This window comes from Branchiostoma floridae, chromosome 11 (genome assembly GCF_000003815.2).
Source record: "Branchiostoma floridae strain S238N-H82 chromosome 11, Bfl_VNyyK, whole genome shotgun sequence".
Lineage (NCBI taxonomy): Eukaryota > Metazoa > Chordata > Leptocardii > Amphioxiformes > Branchiostomatidae > Branchiostoma > Branchiostoma floridae.
Window position 1 is genome coordinate 5,753,097 of NC_049989.1, and position 16,860 is coordinate 5,769,956.

Genomic DNA, 16,860 nt, shown 5'->3' on the forward strand with positions numbered 1-16,860 from the left:
GATAAAATATTGTAATCCATCTTGTACGTGGGCTATGCAGTACTGAACATGATGACCAACTTTCAAGGGTCAAACGCAATTGTAAGATAAAAGACGATAACATCAGAATTAGCCGCGAGGTGAAAGCAATGGCATTGCTGGAGACCTCCTCTTTTGCAAACACGACTGTTATCGACGAACGAGAGGGCATCTGAGAAGTCAAAAAAGTGGAGTTCGCGAGAACTCAGCGAGAACTTAAGTAGATGGCTATAAAAGGTAAATCACTGCACGTGTACGCTCATGTAAATTACACACAGCCAATATCCGCCAATCTGCCGATTCGTTACATGATTCACACCCATATGAGCTGTATATCGTACGTCTTATTACCATACAAGGTTTCACCTCCGTTAACCCCTTCCCCCTCCGACTGCCATGCCAGCAGAACAGCCACGGAAACACCTCGTCATCCTGCACCGATGAACGTTAACCCGAGATGGGGTTGGGGAATCTTAGAATTAACTCTTTCATTTTTTGAATTGCTCTCATAGTTACTTCCAAACCTGCCACTTCATCATTAAAGACGGTCGGCTATCATCTTAGGTTCTTCGGCACATAATTTACTAGTACCTTCATTTGTAGTTTTGTATGAGTGTGTTAGAGTTGGTGATGATGGTGCATTCTCGTTGAAGCTAAGGTAGAACCCACCACGTACCCGGCCTGCCCCCTTTAGGATTCCTACTGATATGTGTGTTGGTTGAAAACAGGACGCGATGAGTACAGGACTGCCAGCACCGGAAGGTCGTCCGGCCCAGAGTTAAAAAAGGCAGTTTGCGCGGCTCGACATCTCTTCAAAGGCAGCCCGTGTCCTCGTAACTAGCCTATCTCTCCCCGGGCTGTGTTGTACACCAGTGTTTGGCTGTGATCTCGGCGGGTATCGCGGAACATGGCGGTTGTTAGAACAACGTTGTTGCTGATGCCGCTGGCGCTGTGGCTTTCCGTAGGCTGGGTGGGCGGGAACCAGGAGGCGATGTGGCCGGGTGCCGGGTCCATACTCAACGTCACCAACGCAGACCTCTCAAAGGGAGTTGTAAGTAGGAACATGAAAGATACATTTCCGATGATGCAAAACTATGTGGAAAATGATTAAACTTCCTTCATTTCAACAAAGTGGACATTAACTCAATTTTCGACCCGAAGAAGACAAGATTCCGTTCTTTTCTTTAAAAAAAAGGTCAATCATTTCTCAGTTCAATCACTCCATAGGGAGTTGTACGTAGTTCACTTTATTTAATTTTTTTGCGTACAAGTCAAAACACCGGTACCGTTATTAAGAACGCATTAGTTTGAACGCATAGACCGAGACATAACGCAAGGGCGCGTATGTATGACTGCGACGAAACCCGTCAATATATCAACTGTGCTTATTTGGAAAACTTCCCCTTCCCACTTTTATCGCATAAGTGTTTTGACATATATCTGCACACTGTATACTTACTTTCTTTGACTTAGCACAGAGAAGACAGTAAGCTAACACATGTAAATGTAGGTACATGTATGTACATGTAGTTCCTGGCTGGAAGAACTGAAGAAAAATGGCCACCATCAGCAATGCCGTTCGTAACCACCTGTTGCTTTGTTCCCCGTACACCTGCAGGATTACCTGATGAAGTTCGGCTACCTGAAGCAGGACGGAAAGATGCGAACCGGAGAGGACTTGAGGGAGGCCATCATCACCATGCAGAGGTTCGGCGGCCTGGAGGAGACGGGGAAACTGGACGAGGGGACCCTGAAGCTCATGCAGTCTCCGCGGTGCGGCGTTGCTGACATCATCGGCACGGCAGAGACCACCAGGAAGAAACGCTACGCGCTGGTTGGATACTATTGGCAGAAAAAGAATCTGACTTACAGGTGGGCAAATTCCAAGCAGAGGCATTGTGATATACCATATGCCGTTTACTAATCATTTCCGTCATTGTATTACATGTATTGTATTGCGTTAATCTACTAGCCTCTACCAGGCTCCACATGTGGCTATTAAAATAGTAGAAGTTGGCACAAATAGATAGATAGATAGCACACCAATGGAGTTAGACGACCGAGGAATACAGTTAGCGACCTACGGAAACATTATTCCTCGGTCAGCTTCTCCGTCGTGTTATCTGTCTATTTGGCCAGTTCCTGCTATCTTCTATGTACCTATGTTTACCTATTTGAAAGCAGACAGACACAGTAGTGAATGACCAAAGACATCCATTGTACATTTTTGCCTAACCAAACTAAGTGCTACTTTATATTTTTTTTATATAGCTAAATAAAGTATTTCTATCATCAACATCGTATAATCAACATCGAAGTGCACCTTATCTTCTACTCTGTTTGAGGTACAAAACTGACAGACTCTTTGTTATAATTTCTCTCACAGAATCGTGCGGACGACCCCCCAGCTCAGCCCGTACGTGGTGCATGACGCCATCCGGCGCGCCTTTAACGTCTGGAGTGACGTCACACCCCTGACGTTTACGGAAATGTTCCACGGAGAAGCCGACATCATGATAGACTTCCTCTGGGGTAAGGACTCGCAGTGTGGGAGCTGAAGATAGCGGTAGCTCAAAAAAGAACAAGAAACAGCCATGACTTCAAGTACCGGAGTTACCATCCTAGGATTGATGTGTTCAAAAATTCGTATTTTCCCAGAGTGGAATTTGTTATCACCAAGCGCAGTAGGGGCATCTTCTCTGGATAGTTTCAAAGAACGCATGCAGATAGATGTGCAAACTTTAGGTATGACGGGTCCTTCGGTGTAATCAAGGTGTAATATAACCAGCTGCTGCCGCGCCGCGTGGCTGCGAAGCTGGTGTGTTACGCCAAAGGGCGATTATACCGGCTATATAGATACAGAAGACTTCTCATTGCATTTACCCTTACCCTTTCCAAATGAGGAAATACAACCGTTACTATGTCCGTAACCTGCAGGCATATGTAAAGATTCGGCTCAGCTTCAGTGTTTTACGGCCGGTTTTGCAAACTTTAGTACATCCCATGATCTTTCTTGGAAGGAGATTCTGAGAACACTTTGTCATATTTTGTTGCTTCTTCGAATTCCTAGGTTTCCATGGCGACGGCAACCCCTTTGATGGTCCCGGGAACACCCTCGCGCATGCGTTCTTCCCCGGTCCACGCAGAGGAGGAGACACTCACTTTGACGAGGAGGAAAAATGGACGATGACGAAAGAAGGTATCAAACATACTAAAGTAAAACTACGCATTTCGTGTAATGGTTCCTATTATAAAATCTAAAGAATGTTAACTCTCAAACTTCGCGAACGATGCGTTAACATCAAAATAGTAATTGGAAGTTCATGCCCGAAGGCAAGTGTACTGTGGTACATACACCGGTGGTAGAGACGTAGGAAACATACAGTGCTTGACATTTTTTCAACTACGGTCTCTTGAAAATCTTGTGTTGGCTACTTCTAGACAGGTTGGGTTTGGCTTCTTTTCTGGAGGCAGAGAGAGACAAAAAGTCACAATTTTGTTTCCATAGTTTGTGGATTCTGTGGCCCCTGTATGTTGTTGTGAAAGCGGTGCTAGGTTGGTCTACATAACCTTCTTGGTCGCAGTGACTGGCAATGATGAAGTAGTGTTAACGACGTCTCCTTGTCTCCCAAGGCGCGAACCTGTTCCAAGTGGCGACCCATGAGTTCGGCCACGCCCTGGGTCTGGGACACTCGTCCGAACACAACACCATCATGGGCCCGTTCTACCGATACCGTGATCCTTTGCAGCTGACTGAGGACGACATCAGGGGTATCCAGCAACTATACGGTAAGCTCATGTTAATGTATTGAGGGATGAAGATTTAAAAATGGATGTCCGTTTTCAGGATAAAGTACGATTTGCATTCAAAAAATTAAAGAAAAACGAGAAAACGTTGAAGGAAGAACGACTACTATTAAAGTATCTGTTGAATTGAGAAAAAAAGGCCTATACTTTCAAATTTCTGCCCCATGTTACGTGCTCTGAGTGATATTTGAAACCATTTTCATCCGTGCTTCTCAGGTGCTCCCGAAGAAAAGGCTCGTCCAAAGCAGCCCTTGACGCCCGTCGTGACTCAGGAACCTCGCTATCCCCCGAAGCGCCCCGACCACGTGCCGAACACTCCCGAACAGCCCCCACGAAGACCGCCCGTCCACACTCCCGACAGACACCCGCACACCCCGAACCATCCGGAGACACCTGTCGACACCTGCTTCTCGTCCATTGATGCGGTAGCGGTCATTCGCAGCGAACTTTTTGTCTTCAAGGATCGTCACTTTTACAGGTACATGCACATATTTACTTTTATTTTATTACCAGTACGTTTCGCCTCGATAATTGCAACAACCTTTATTCGTCGGCTTTGAGTTATCCACCAATTTAGAAAAACTACTTGTTGTGAATCTGTCCGCTGGCCTGCCCGTATCCTGCCACTTGGCCTGTACCCCGGCTATGCACATATTTCCCTTCATCCTATTACAAGCAAGTTTCGCTTCCATTGTCATCATGTCATTGATATCATGATGACCGACAACATTTATCCGTTGACTGAGAGTTATCCACCAATCTAGAAAAATGTACAACAGTTTGTTGTGAATCTGTCCGTAGGTATCACGACAAGGGCCTGTACCCCGGCAATGCACATAAATTTTTATTTCCCTTCATTCTGTTACCAGTACGTTTCGATTCCATTGTCATCATGTCATTGATATCGTGACGACCGACAACATTTATTCGTTGACTGAGAGTTATCCACCAATCTAGAAAAATGTACAACAGTTTTTTGTGAATCTGTCCGCAGGTATCACGACAAGGGCCTGTACCCCGGCTACCCTGCGATGACCAGCCGGTTCTGGCGCAGTCTGCCCCGCGGCGTGCACGTCGACGCCGTGTACGAACGCTACGACGGCAAGATAGTCTTCTTCAAAGGTACGACATTCTTCAGGATTATATCGTCCATTGTGTTCTTTATTGACAATCGGTTATACTGTGTGTTTGAGTACCATTTGGATAATCAGGACATAGTTACTTTACACTTTGACCTTTGTCACCCGGGCCGGTCTACACCCTGGTTACCCAATTAACACAATATGATCGACTGTCGATCTGAAACCTTGGCCTAGGGTTTTGCGCAATATCTTAACGTTGTGTGATTGTTGACTTGACTTTGGGGGCACTTAAATCGTTTGAATAAACGTTTGCTAGGTTGCAGTACTTCAGTTTGACGGATGGTAGCTGGTTCTCAGCGCTTGTCCGGTGCTTCACATTATAAATATTACGTCTTGTTTATTTTCTCCAGGTTCCGAGTACTGGGTGTTCGATGGGAACTACCTAGAGTCCCGCTTCCCTCGGCCTATCCGGGACTACGGCCTGTACGTGCAGTCTGTGGACGCAGCCTTCGTTTGGGGGCACAACGGCAAAACCTACTTCTTCAAGGGCAACAGGTTGGTCTAAAATAGCGTAGACCTTTGGGGATTTGCATGCAGTGTGTGGATGTGATGGCAATTGTTGTTTTTATCATGGGAGGTACTGTAAGGGGGAATATTGGCAGGGATTCTATTTCGCGGTTGGTAGAAACAAGGTAGAAAATAGAGTGTTCACGGTGGTTTTAAGTTGGCGGTTGAAACAATGGGGTTGGCGAACACAAGACAGAACAAACATTTTCGTAGTCGTTTCAAGTTCGCGGTGTAGAGGCCGTCGCGAAAGCCGCGAACTTGTTATCACCCTGAACATTTCCCCTTTGGCGGTACGGTCTTACAATCAACTTATAGGACAGTAAGTGAGAAGCGAATTCGTGTAAGTAAATCAAAGCAAAATGATTATATCTACGTATTGACACCATGCAGGTACTGGCGCTATGACGACATCGAGAAGAAGATGGACCGTGGCTACCCTAAGAAGATTGACAGGTGGGAGGGCGTGCCTAACAACCTGGACGGCATCATGCAGTGGACAGACGGTGAGAACCAATTTAAATACTGTAAAATGTTCGCGGTGGATTTATGTTCGCGGTTTTCGCGGTGGCCACTTCACCGCGAATTTAAAACCACCGCGAACATTTTTCCAGGGCATTAAAGTACTACAGTGCATGGTGCTACCGCGAAATTAAAACCACCGCGAAAAGTCATTTTTCCGGCTACCGCGAAATCAAATCGCCGCGAACTTAAATGCATTTACAGTATACACTATAGATACAGTACTGAGCAGATCTTTGTTGGCAGAATCATAACGCTATCTGACTATGCAAAAATCACAGGCATCACCATCATTGAAACTTGTTATTTTTGGTCAGTATATTAATACAAAGGAACACCGACATGTTTTTTTTTTGCAGGCCATAAAAGATCGTCGTGTAGAGAGAATACGTGTCGAACATTCCGTATTTCTTCATCAAATGCTCAACTTTCGAAATTTCTTGTACAAAGGGTTTTACCTGCAATCCACACCTTCATCCAGGCCTCCATTGCATGACGTTACTATGCTTGCACTAGAATCATCGCCTGGCGGGATTACTTGATAATTTCGGTGGTTTTAAAATTTGTTGACAAAGTGTTCAAAAAACAGACTCGAATGAAGACGTTCGAAAACTTATATACCGTGGCCGACTGGGACAAAATGATTCTAACACTTCCGAGCCTAATTCCAAACGTCACGAGGCAGATTCCAACACTTCCGAGCCTAATTCCAAACGTCACGAGGCAGATTCCAACACTTCCGAGCCCAGTTCCAAACAGCGCGGCACATTCCAACACTTCCGAGCCCAGTTCCAATCGTGCCGCGGCAGGGTTTTCCAAGCGTGCCGCGGCAGGGTTTTCCAAGCGTGCCGCGGCAGATTCCAACACTTCCGAGCCCAGTTCCAATCGTGCCGCGGCAGATTCCAACACTTCCAAGCCCAGTTCCAATCGTGCCGCGGCAGATTCCAACACTTGCGAGCCCAGTTCCAATCGTGCCGAGGCAGGGTTTTCCAAGCGTGCCGCGGCAGATTCCAACACTTCTGAGCCCAGTTCCAAACGTGACGAGGCAGGGTTTTCCAACCGTGCCGCGGCAGATTCCAACACTTCCGAGCCCAGCTGTGGATATGCATCTGGGTTTCCCATCCATTGAAACAGATCACAGATTGCAGCACAATGTAGAGTTAGTCTGACACACTTTCATATGGTGATCGTATTGTGATATTGATATTTGCTTTTTTGTATACTTGATTTGATAAACAAAATCAGTTTTTTGTACTATGAGAAAGGGTAGAAACATCGCTAATTCAATTTTTTCATATGATTTGATTTCAATGTTAAAATTCAAGCCCACTAAGATACAAAGGAAGTCATTGTTTTTGTAAGCTTGGTGTATTATAAGTACAAATAAAAATTTGTGAGAGGAAAGAAGGGACTCAGGAGCTATCGTATGGCTGGGTACCAGGCTACTTTAAAAAAAAATCTTGTCCTGAAATTTGTGTACGTTAAATTGATAGAAAAAAGGGTACATTTGTATTTCTAGAGAGCTATGTTCCTCTTAGCATGTAGTGATAGATTGTCTTAATGAAAGCTTTGCTGAAACTTATCAGTGGTGCATGTGGCATAGAGACATAGTAATGGCAGACACTGCAGCTTAATTTAAGTCTGCTTCATTTATTTAAATTTTTGACTGCAATAAAGAAATATCCTTTATGTAACCTTATCACTAAAATGTAACCTGGCACAAAGCATGTGGACAGAGCATCAGAGCAATGATTACAATACTTGAAGTTGGACTGTCAGTTGCTGTTGTTGTACATACAGAAGTATAAATTTCCATACTTTTTACCAATGCGTTTTGTGAACTATTTTGACACACACTAAAGGTTAACTTTGTGATGCCTTGCCTGAGTTGCCTCGTGTTTTTATTACTCATCATCATCATCATCATCGGTCGACGTGATCGCATAGCCGAAGCTAGGTACTCATTTTCACCTGAGTAAAGTCAGGAAAGCCGTCTAAAGTGCCTTTCCCAAGGGCACAAGATCGGTAACACAGCACGGTCCCACTGCGCTACGCGGTCCCACTGAACCCATCATAATGTGCTAAATTACAGCGGACAAGTATAACAGTATAATTTATTCTGTTTATAATTTCAAATATCCAAGGAGGTTTTATCGACAGGCTTGATAAAAACACCTTGAATTAACACAACACACAGGCTTCTAGACTAGTGCGTACAAAAAGAAATCGCCCCGGTACCGGTACAACTTGCAACTTCTTAGTGCTGACGACAAAATAAAGCCGAGCTGTGACCCTTGACCCATAAGATAAGGGACCATCCACTATACAGTGAGCCGTGGTCTCGGGAGCCCAAAGCCCAGTTCACGGTGAAATATTTTTCGTAGTGCTGCAACCGCTATGGTGCCGTGTGCAAAGCTGAAACCGGAAGTGACGCGTGACCCGTGACATATGACCTCGTTCCCAGGGTGTGCAGTACACTGTGCCTTGGGAACGACCGAGCAACCATGGCTGCGAAACTATCGTCTGCCGTGGTCGGACCGCAGTTGCCAACATATAAAATCTTTAATTCAAAGCTTTAGAGGAAACACTTGCCAGTTTTAAGAAATGAGTACTGACCAACAATTCAGAAATCAAAAAAGATAAGAAGCTTTTTGGGGAAAATGGTGAGTTTTCCGATCGGGTTTCTGACCAGTTTTCTCGCGAAATGTGCTCTATAACGTTAACTCCAATGCGCTGTATCGTTAGTATAAGTTATTGACGTTATAAGCTTTGAGTGCTCTAAAGCACTGTGTTGGAAAATGCCCCAACCACAGTCCTGCCAATGTACATGTCATTAAAACTTCAAAACTCATGTAAATCTGAATTATACTTTGGGTAACGTTACCTACTGGCTGGCAAAATACACCAGATGATTATATCCTAACTGAGTTATCAGAGAAGAAACGTGACTTCACAGCAATCTAATTTATTGACATTACAGACTCATTACATCATTGAACATTGTAATTCTGAAACGTCATTCACAGCCATTGTTGTAACACTACATCATTGTACATTGTACAGCTGAACTTGCTGAAGTGTATAAAATCTTGAGAGCTAGCACACTAGCCTGGCAGGTAGGCATGCAACATGCATTAGAGACCATTAGAGATCTTAGAAATGAATTGGTCCTCATTAAAGATGCATCTATGCAATTATACTTACACCAACGTTTCCGCATTCATATCACAAAACACCCGAAAGGCACTATGAATAAATATGAAGATTCACATTATGTCCTTTTGTTTACATGTACGCTAGTTAACTACTGCTCAAGCCAAAATGATTGAAAATTAAATTTATCATTCGTATCATGAGCCAGACCTAGTGGCTTTTACAGTTAGTTCTTGATAAAATCCTTGCATCAATGACACTCCTGAATCAGCATTTTTGAATGTACATATATGTCCCCTAGACAAGTACACATAACTTTTTCAAATTTGTTGTCAACCAAAGAGAGACATATTAGCAAGTGTAAATATTGACAAGATACCTGGCAAGCAACTGACTCCAACAAAGCTACCCTTTAAATGTTTAATCTATGTCTCAAAGTTCCTTGAAGCCTTCTTTTCATCTTCTAAATATCTGACCAAGACGACCAAAGTCTAATGTCTCCAAAGTATTGTCATCTTACAACTAACGTTATAAGAAGTTCTACAATGCCAAACACAGTCTCAAAATATATGCTTAATGTCAAGCACAGACCACATCCCAATGTGCACTGCACTATTGATCCTTAGTAAAATAACTGTTACAGTACTAGCATAAGATTTCATCTGTTACACAAGTTGGAAAAAAGTTCAACTATCTTCATGGTACAGTGGTGTTTTAGAAGTTTGCGATATATATATGTATATAGGCTACAAAAATCCAAACTTTCAAGACAAGCTAGGAATATCATATCAACAAATTGGGTAATAGAAATGCAGGCAGTTTTTAATGAAGGTTTCCATCTTGCATAGATGTTGTCACTGGTACCTGCAATGTAAAAAAAAGCCTGTCAAAATCAAACCGACTGACAAATTATTTTGAAAAGAATGAAATGAGACAAAGATATGGGATCAACCCAACAGGAGTATTTCACAAAAATTGATCAGGGACAATCCAATGTCCACCTTGGAACAGTATAAAATATAATAGTTCACTATAACAAGTGTTGGCAGGTGATATTACTCTCACGACTCAAAAAGTTTGTCAACAATAGCATTTTGTCAATTTGTCCAAATATGACACTGGTAATTGAAGATTGTAACAATGAGCTAGAAGAACACCTGGAGTGTGGATGGAGAAAAGTGTAGAAACTTACCAATAGTCTTAGCCTCATATTCATGAAGTAACATAATGATTAATTATTTCCACTATTATACAGGTGAGTAAGGTGTCTTTCCTTTGCCTATAGACCATGTAGGGCATTATACAGGTGAGTAAGATGTCTTTTCTTTGATTATGGTTCAGATGGGGAATTATACAGGTAAGTATGGTGTCTTTCCTTTGCCTATAGACCAGATAGGGCATTCAACAGGTAAGTACGGTGTCTTTCCTTTGACGACACACCAGGTAAGACACCGTACAGGTAATTATGGTGTGTTTCCTTTAACGACACACCAGTCAAGACACCGTACAGGTAATTAAGGTGTGTTTCTTTTAACAACACACCAGTCAAGACACCTTACAGGTAAATAAGGTGTGTATCCTTTGACGACACACCAGGTAAAACACCGTACAGGTGAGTTTCATTTGACTATAGACCAGGTAAGACATCTACAGGTGTGTAAGGTGTGTTTCCTTCGACGACACACCAGGTAAGACACAGTACAGGTGAGTAAGGTGTGTTTCTTTGACTACAGACTAGGTAAGACACCGCACAGGTGAGTAAGGTGAGTTTCATTTGACTACAGACCAGGTAAGACCCCGTACAGGTGAGTAAGGTGCCTTTCCTTTGCCTATAGACCATGTAGGGCATTATACAGGTGAGAAACATGTCTTTCCTTTGCCTATAGACCATTTAGGGCATTATACAGGTGCGTAAGGTGCCCTTCCTTTGATTATAGACCAAATAGGGCATTACACAGGTGAGTACGGTCCCTATGGTGTCTTTCCTTTGACTATGAAACAGATAAGACACTGTACAGGTGAGTAACGTGTGTTTCTTTGACTACAGACTAGGTAAGACACCGTACAGGTGAGTTAGGTGTTTTGCCTTTGCCTATATACCAGATAGGGCATTATACATGTGAGTAAGGTGTCTTTCATTTGCCTATAGACCAGATAAGGCATTATACAGGTGAGTGAGGTGTCTTTCCTTTGCCTATAGACCAGATAGGGCATTATACAGGTGAGTAAGGTGCCTTTCCTTTGCCTATTGACCATGTAGGTCATCATACAGGTGAGTAAGGTGCCCTTTTTTTGCCTATAGACCATTTAGGGCATTATACAGGTGAGTAAGGTGCCCTTCCTTTGATTATAGACCAAATAGGGCATTACACAGGTGAGTACGGTCCCTATGGTGTCTTTCCTTTGACTATAGACCATATAGGGCATTATACAGGCAAGTAAGATGTCTTTCCTTTGCCTATAGACCAGATTGGGCATTATACAGGTGAGTAAGATGTCTCTTCTTTGATTATAGTCCAGATAGGGCATTATACAGGTAAGTATGGTGTCTTTCCTTTGCCTATAGACCAGATAGGGTATTATACAGGTGAATATGATCACTGTGGTGTCTTTCCTTTGCCTATAAGGCAGATAGGGCATTATAAAGGTGAGTAAGGTGCCCTTCCTCTGCCTATAGACCAGGTAAGGCATTATTCAGGTGAGTAGGGTCACTAAGATATCTTTCTTTGCCTATAAAACAGATTAGGCATCATACAGGTGAGTACAGTTACTATGGTGTCTTTCCAAATGACCATACTCACCTGTATAATGCCTAATCTGGTCTATAGGCAAAGGAAAGACACCTTACTTCACCGATAATGCCTTATCTGGTCTATAGGCAAAGGAAAGACACCGTACTCACCTGTATAATGCCCGATCCGGTCTATAGGCGAAGGAAAGGCACCCTATTCACCTGTATAATGCCCGATCCGGTCTATAGGCGAAGGAAAGCCACCCTATTCACCTGTATAATGCCCTATCTGGTCTATAGGCAAAGGAAAGGCACCTTACTTGCCTGTATAATGTCCTATCTGGTTTATAGGCAAAGGAAAGACACCTTACTTGCCTGTATAATGCCCTATCTGGTTTATAGGCAAAGGAAAGACACCTTACTCACCTGTATAATGCCCTATAGGCAAAGCCAAAACACCTTGCTCACCTGTATAATGCCTTATCTGGTGTATAGGCAAAGGAAAGACACCATACTCACCTGTACAATACCATCCATGGTCTATAGGCAAAGCAAAGGCACCTTACTCACCTGTACGGTGTCTTACCTAATCTGTAGTCAACAAAACATACCTTACTCACCTGTATAGTGTCTTACCTGTTTCATAGTCAAAGGAAACACACCATACTCACCTGTACGGTGTCTTACCTGGTCTGTAGTCAAAGAAACACACCTTACTCACCTATACGGTGTCTTACCTGGTCTATTGTCAAATAAAACTCACCTTACTCACCTATACGGTGTCTTACCTGGTGTGTCGCCAAAGGAAACGCACCTTACTCACCTGTAGATGTCCTACCTGGTCTACAGTCAAATGAAACTTACCTTACTCACCTGTACGGTGTTTTACCTGGTGTGTCGTCAAAGGAAACACACCTTATTTACCTGTACGGTGTCTTGACTGATGTGTCTTTAAAGGATACACACCTAATTTACCTGTACGGTGTCTTGACTGGTGTGTTGTTAAAGGAAACACACCTTAATTACCTGTACGGTGTCTTACCTGGGGTGTCGTCAAAGGAAACACACCTTACTCACCTGTAGATGTCTTGCCTGGTCTATAGTCAAATGAAACTTACCTTACTCACCTGTACGGTGTCTTACCTGGTCTGTAGTCAAAGAAACGCACCTTACTTGCCTGTACGGTGTCTTACCTAGTCTGTTGTCAAAGAAACACACCTTACTCACCTGTACGGTGTCTAACCTGGTCTTAAGTCAAAGGAAACCTACCTTAACTACCAGTACAGTGTCTTACCTGGCCTGTAGACAATTGAAACACACCTTACACACCTGAACAGAGTCTCACCTGGCCTGTAGACAATGGAAACACACCTTAGCTACCTCTACAGTGTGTTACCTGGCCTGTAGACAATGGAAACACACCTTACACACCTGTCGGGAGTCTCACCTGGCCTGTAGACAATGGAAACACACCTTAGCTACCTCTACAGTGTCTTACCTGGCCTGTAGACTATGGAAACACGCCTTAGTTACCTGTACAGAGTTTCACCTGGCCTGTAGACTATTGAAACACACCTTACACACTTGTACGGGTTCACCTGGCCTGTAGACTATGGAAACACACCTTACACACCTGTACAGGGTATCACCTGGCCCGTAGACTATGGAAACACACCTTAGCTACCTCTACAGTGTGTTACCTGGCCCATAGACAATGGAGAAACACCTTAGCTACCTCTACAGTGTCTTACCTGGCCTGTAGACTATGGAAACACACCTTAGTTACCTGTACAGAGTCTCACCTGGCCTGTAGACTATTGAAACACACCTTACACACTTGTACGGGTTCACCTGGCCTGTAGACTATGGAAACACACCTTACAGTAAGTTACACACCTGTACAGGGTCTCACCTGGCCTGTAGACAATTGAAACACACCTTACACGCCTGTACAGAGTCTCACCTGGCCTGTAGACAATGGAAACACACCTTACACACCTGTACAGAGTCTCACCTGGCCTGTAGACAATGGAAACACTGTTCAAACACACCTTAGCTACCTCTACAGTGTCTTACCTGGCCTGTAGACGCTGGAAAAACCCTTTAATACACACATGTAACGTTACAGGGTCTGACCTGCGCTGTACTTGTAGACAATGGAAATGCACTTTACACCTGTACAGCGTCTCACTTGGCCTGCATGAAAAGATAACACACCTTACTGACATGTACAGTGTCTCACCTGGCCTGTAGTTAAATGAAAGATGCTGTCTATTAAAGATGTAGTACACCGGTGGTAGTTGTTGTTGTTGTTGTTGTTGTTGTTGTCCTCGTTTAACGTCTATTATTTCGCTAGACGTGGTCTCTTGGTGCTGAGTAACACATGGTTCGCCTTTGAGTCAATAGTCTCTCTTGGTATTTAACTCTTGGTTCCTTGTGCTTGAGAGTTGCTGGAGGAGTTTCTAGGAGAGTACGTCGAAACGGTAGCCCGAGCCTCCTTGCCCGAGCGAATCACACTAAGTGTTGGAGTCTGCGCAGTAACATATTCCAAGAAGCAAGCAGAAAGGTCAGGAGTCACGTATACGCGCGTCACTTCCGGTTTCAGCGCACAACGGTTGCAGCACTACGAAAAATATTTTACCCCAGTTCACCCTGCCTCGTCACGTTTGGAACTGGGCTCGGAAGTGTTGGAATCTGCCGCGGTACGGTTGGAAAACCCTGCCTCGTCACGTTTGGAACTGGGCTCGGAACTGTTGGAATCTGCCGCGGCACGCTTGGAAAACCCTGCCGCGGCACGATTGGAACTGGGCTCGCAAGTGTTGGGATCTGCCGCGGCACGCTTGGAAAACCCTGCCGCAGCACGATTGGAACTGGGCTCGCAAGTGTTGGAATCTGCCGCGCTGTTTGGAACTGGGCTCGGAAGTGTTGGAATCTGCCTCGTGACGTTTGGAATTAGGCTCGGAAGTGTTAGAATCATTTTGTCCCAGTCGGCCACGGTACTTATAAGTTAGGTATTTTGTATGACATCCTTGTTTGAAGTCACCTATTTTGAAATTATTATAATGATTCACGTATTCTTCCTGGTTCCTCTGCAGGTCTGACGTATTTCTTCAAAGGCAGTCAGTACTGGAAGTTTAACGACATCACCATGCGTGTGGAGGACGGGTACCCTCGGTCCGCGCCGCACGATTGGTTCGGCTGCCGGAAGGTCCTGAACACGCCCAACGATCGTGACCCGGAAGAAGAGGATCCGTTTTCCGGGGAGGAGCCAAACGATCAACCAAGCACTTCCGGTGGAAACCGCGCAACCTTGAACTTGTACACCGTGTCAACGGCGTTGTTAAGTCTTGTAATATCTGTATGCGTGTGGTTGCTATAACGATACTATTGTGCGGTGGCTTGTGGTGACTTTTTCATACATTCTCGTCTTTGGAAGTCCAGTCTCAGGAGATATGATATTTAACGTCCACAGTATTGGACCAATCCTTCGGATGGATCATTGCAATTGAAAATGGTTGTAAACTGAATATTGCTACCGTGTTACTTCAGTGTGGGAAAACATGTACACTCATTTGTATGACAGGTGGAATGGTAATATTATAATACAGTAGTCATGACCAGAGGCAGGAACCTCTTGTTGTACATGTACATGTTATTATGAACGTTCAATAGTATTATTATTATTATTATTATGAGAACTTACAATATGACTATTTTGCTCTTGGAAAACATGTATTGATTCTATCATGGATTAAAGTTGGTTGTTAATGTAAAACTTGTGTCAGTCAATCAATAATAAATAAATATATGTTTATTTGCAAAATCATGCTTGAAGGCTAATTGCATAAACATTCTCAAGAGGAAAGTAAATGAATATATATCATTAATATAATCAACTGTAAGGTGCATTTATTGTTGGGTCTAACTTCTTCTTTGAAGGCATCAATGATCCGCCAGCTTCAGCGCTGAGGTGCGCATGCTTTGTGGCGGTAGACAGTCCGGGCCTCTAGAAAATTCTAGAAAGTTCTAGAAAGACCTCCAGTTGTCTCTGGCGTGACCATGAAACATCTTAAAATGTGTTGACGACTTGGCCCTCCCCTCCCCTTCCAGGTTGGATCTGGTCCTGAAGTGACTAATCCGGGTGCTGTGTTTATTTGCTCATTCCCTCTCTTGTGATATAAATGATAACGTAACGGGGGCCGCCCTAAGACGGTCCCCGTCGTAAGACGGTACGGATTTTTTGCTGATCTTATTATCCATAAGTACACCGTGTTTGCTGCCACTGACTATGCTAATTACAAAGGTAAATAAACCAAGTCCATGCACACAGCTTTAATTTGCATTCCAAGTATACTTTAACATATTTACTTCATGTTTTTTTAAGAGCAGAATTCTAAAAGTAATGTTGACAGTGCTGAATCACTGCGGTCACCGGCCTCTGCGTATTGGCGGCTCGTGTCGCTAACTATACGAACTCATCCAAGCAGTCACACGACTGCCATGATATACATAAATAAAGCTCCATAAAACACTATGAATATGGGTCTTCAAATGTTTGTTGAGTAGAAAAGCAACCAAAAGGAAGCGACATAAACATTGCCACCATTGTACTCCCAAGGGAGTGTGGCCGTGAAGGTGGCAGACTAGAGAACGCTCCAAAGATTTATTTGACTGTAACAAATGATTCGTGCTGTCTATGAAAATAAGACTTGACAGAGAGATGTAGATGATATTTTCATATAATCAGACAGAGTTTTGTTGATGTTGGCGGTGTCGTTTTTTCGTAATGGTTTTTTTACTCGGGTATTCACAATCAGTGCATTCAGCCCATTGCCCGTAAAACATCAGCTGGATTGTTCTAGGTACAGCCTTCCTCATGTGAGACAAGAAGTACATACAGTCACGATTTTACTGTCAAAAGAAAGCTAAAATATCATCCTATTGATTTTTTTCTGTGTACTTAGATTTACCACTTACTTCTGA

General features: G+C 43.6%; 1 protein-coding gene and 1 long non-coding RNA gene across 2 annotated transcripts; one reads left to right on the forward strand and one right to left on the reverse strand.

The window, feature by feature from the left end:
• Window positions 1-502: 502 nt before the first annotated feature.
• Window positions 503-15,652, forward strand: LOC118426472 (stromelysin-3-like). The gene is made up of 10 exons (XM_035835901.1): window positions 503-1,069; window positions 1,637-1,890; window positions 2,405-2,550; window positions 3,089-3,217; window positions 3,652-3,807; window positions 4,042-4,303; window positions 4,820-4,947; window positions 5,318-5,462; window positions 5,865-5,977; window positions 14,973-15,652. Exons 1-10 carry the CDS (start codon window positions 926-928, stop codon window positions 15,254-15,256), a joined length of 1,761 nt encoding a protein of 586 aa, XP_035691794.1. The 5' UTR covers window positions 503-925; the 3' UTR covers window positions 15,257-15,652.
• On the reverse strand, window positions 8,943-14,524 carry LOC118426492. Its single transcript, XR_004832401.1, has 2 exons — window positions 14,120-14,524; window positions 8,943-10,010 (listed from the first exon to the last, which is right to left on the reverse strand). It is a non-coding gene; the product is annotated as an uncharacterized LOC118426492 (long non-coding RNA).
• Window positions 15,653-16,860: the final 1,208 nt, after the last annotated feature.

Coding starts and splice junctions, on each gene's coding strand:
- LOC118426472 (XM_035835901.1), top strand. CDS start 926: ATGGCGGTTGTTAGAACAACGTTGTTGCTGATGCCGCTGGCGCTGTGG. Junction 3,218..3,651: donor ATGGACGATGACGAAAGAAG/GTATCAAACATA, acceptor TTGTCTCCCAAG/GCGCGAACCTGTTCCAAGTG. Junction 4,304..4,819: donor AAGGATCGTCACTTTTACAG/GTACATGCACAT, acceptor ATCTGTCCGCAG/GTATCACGACAAGGGCCTGT.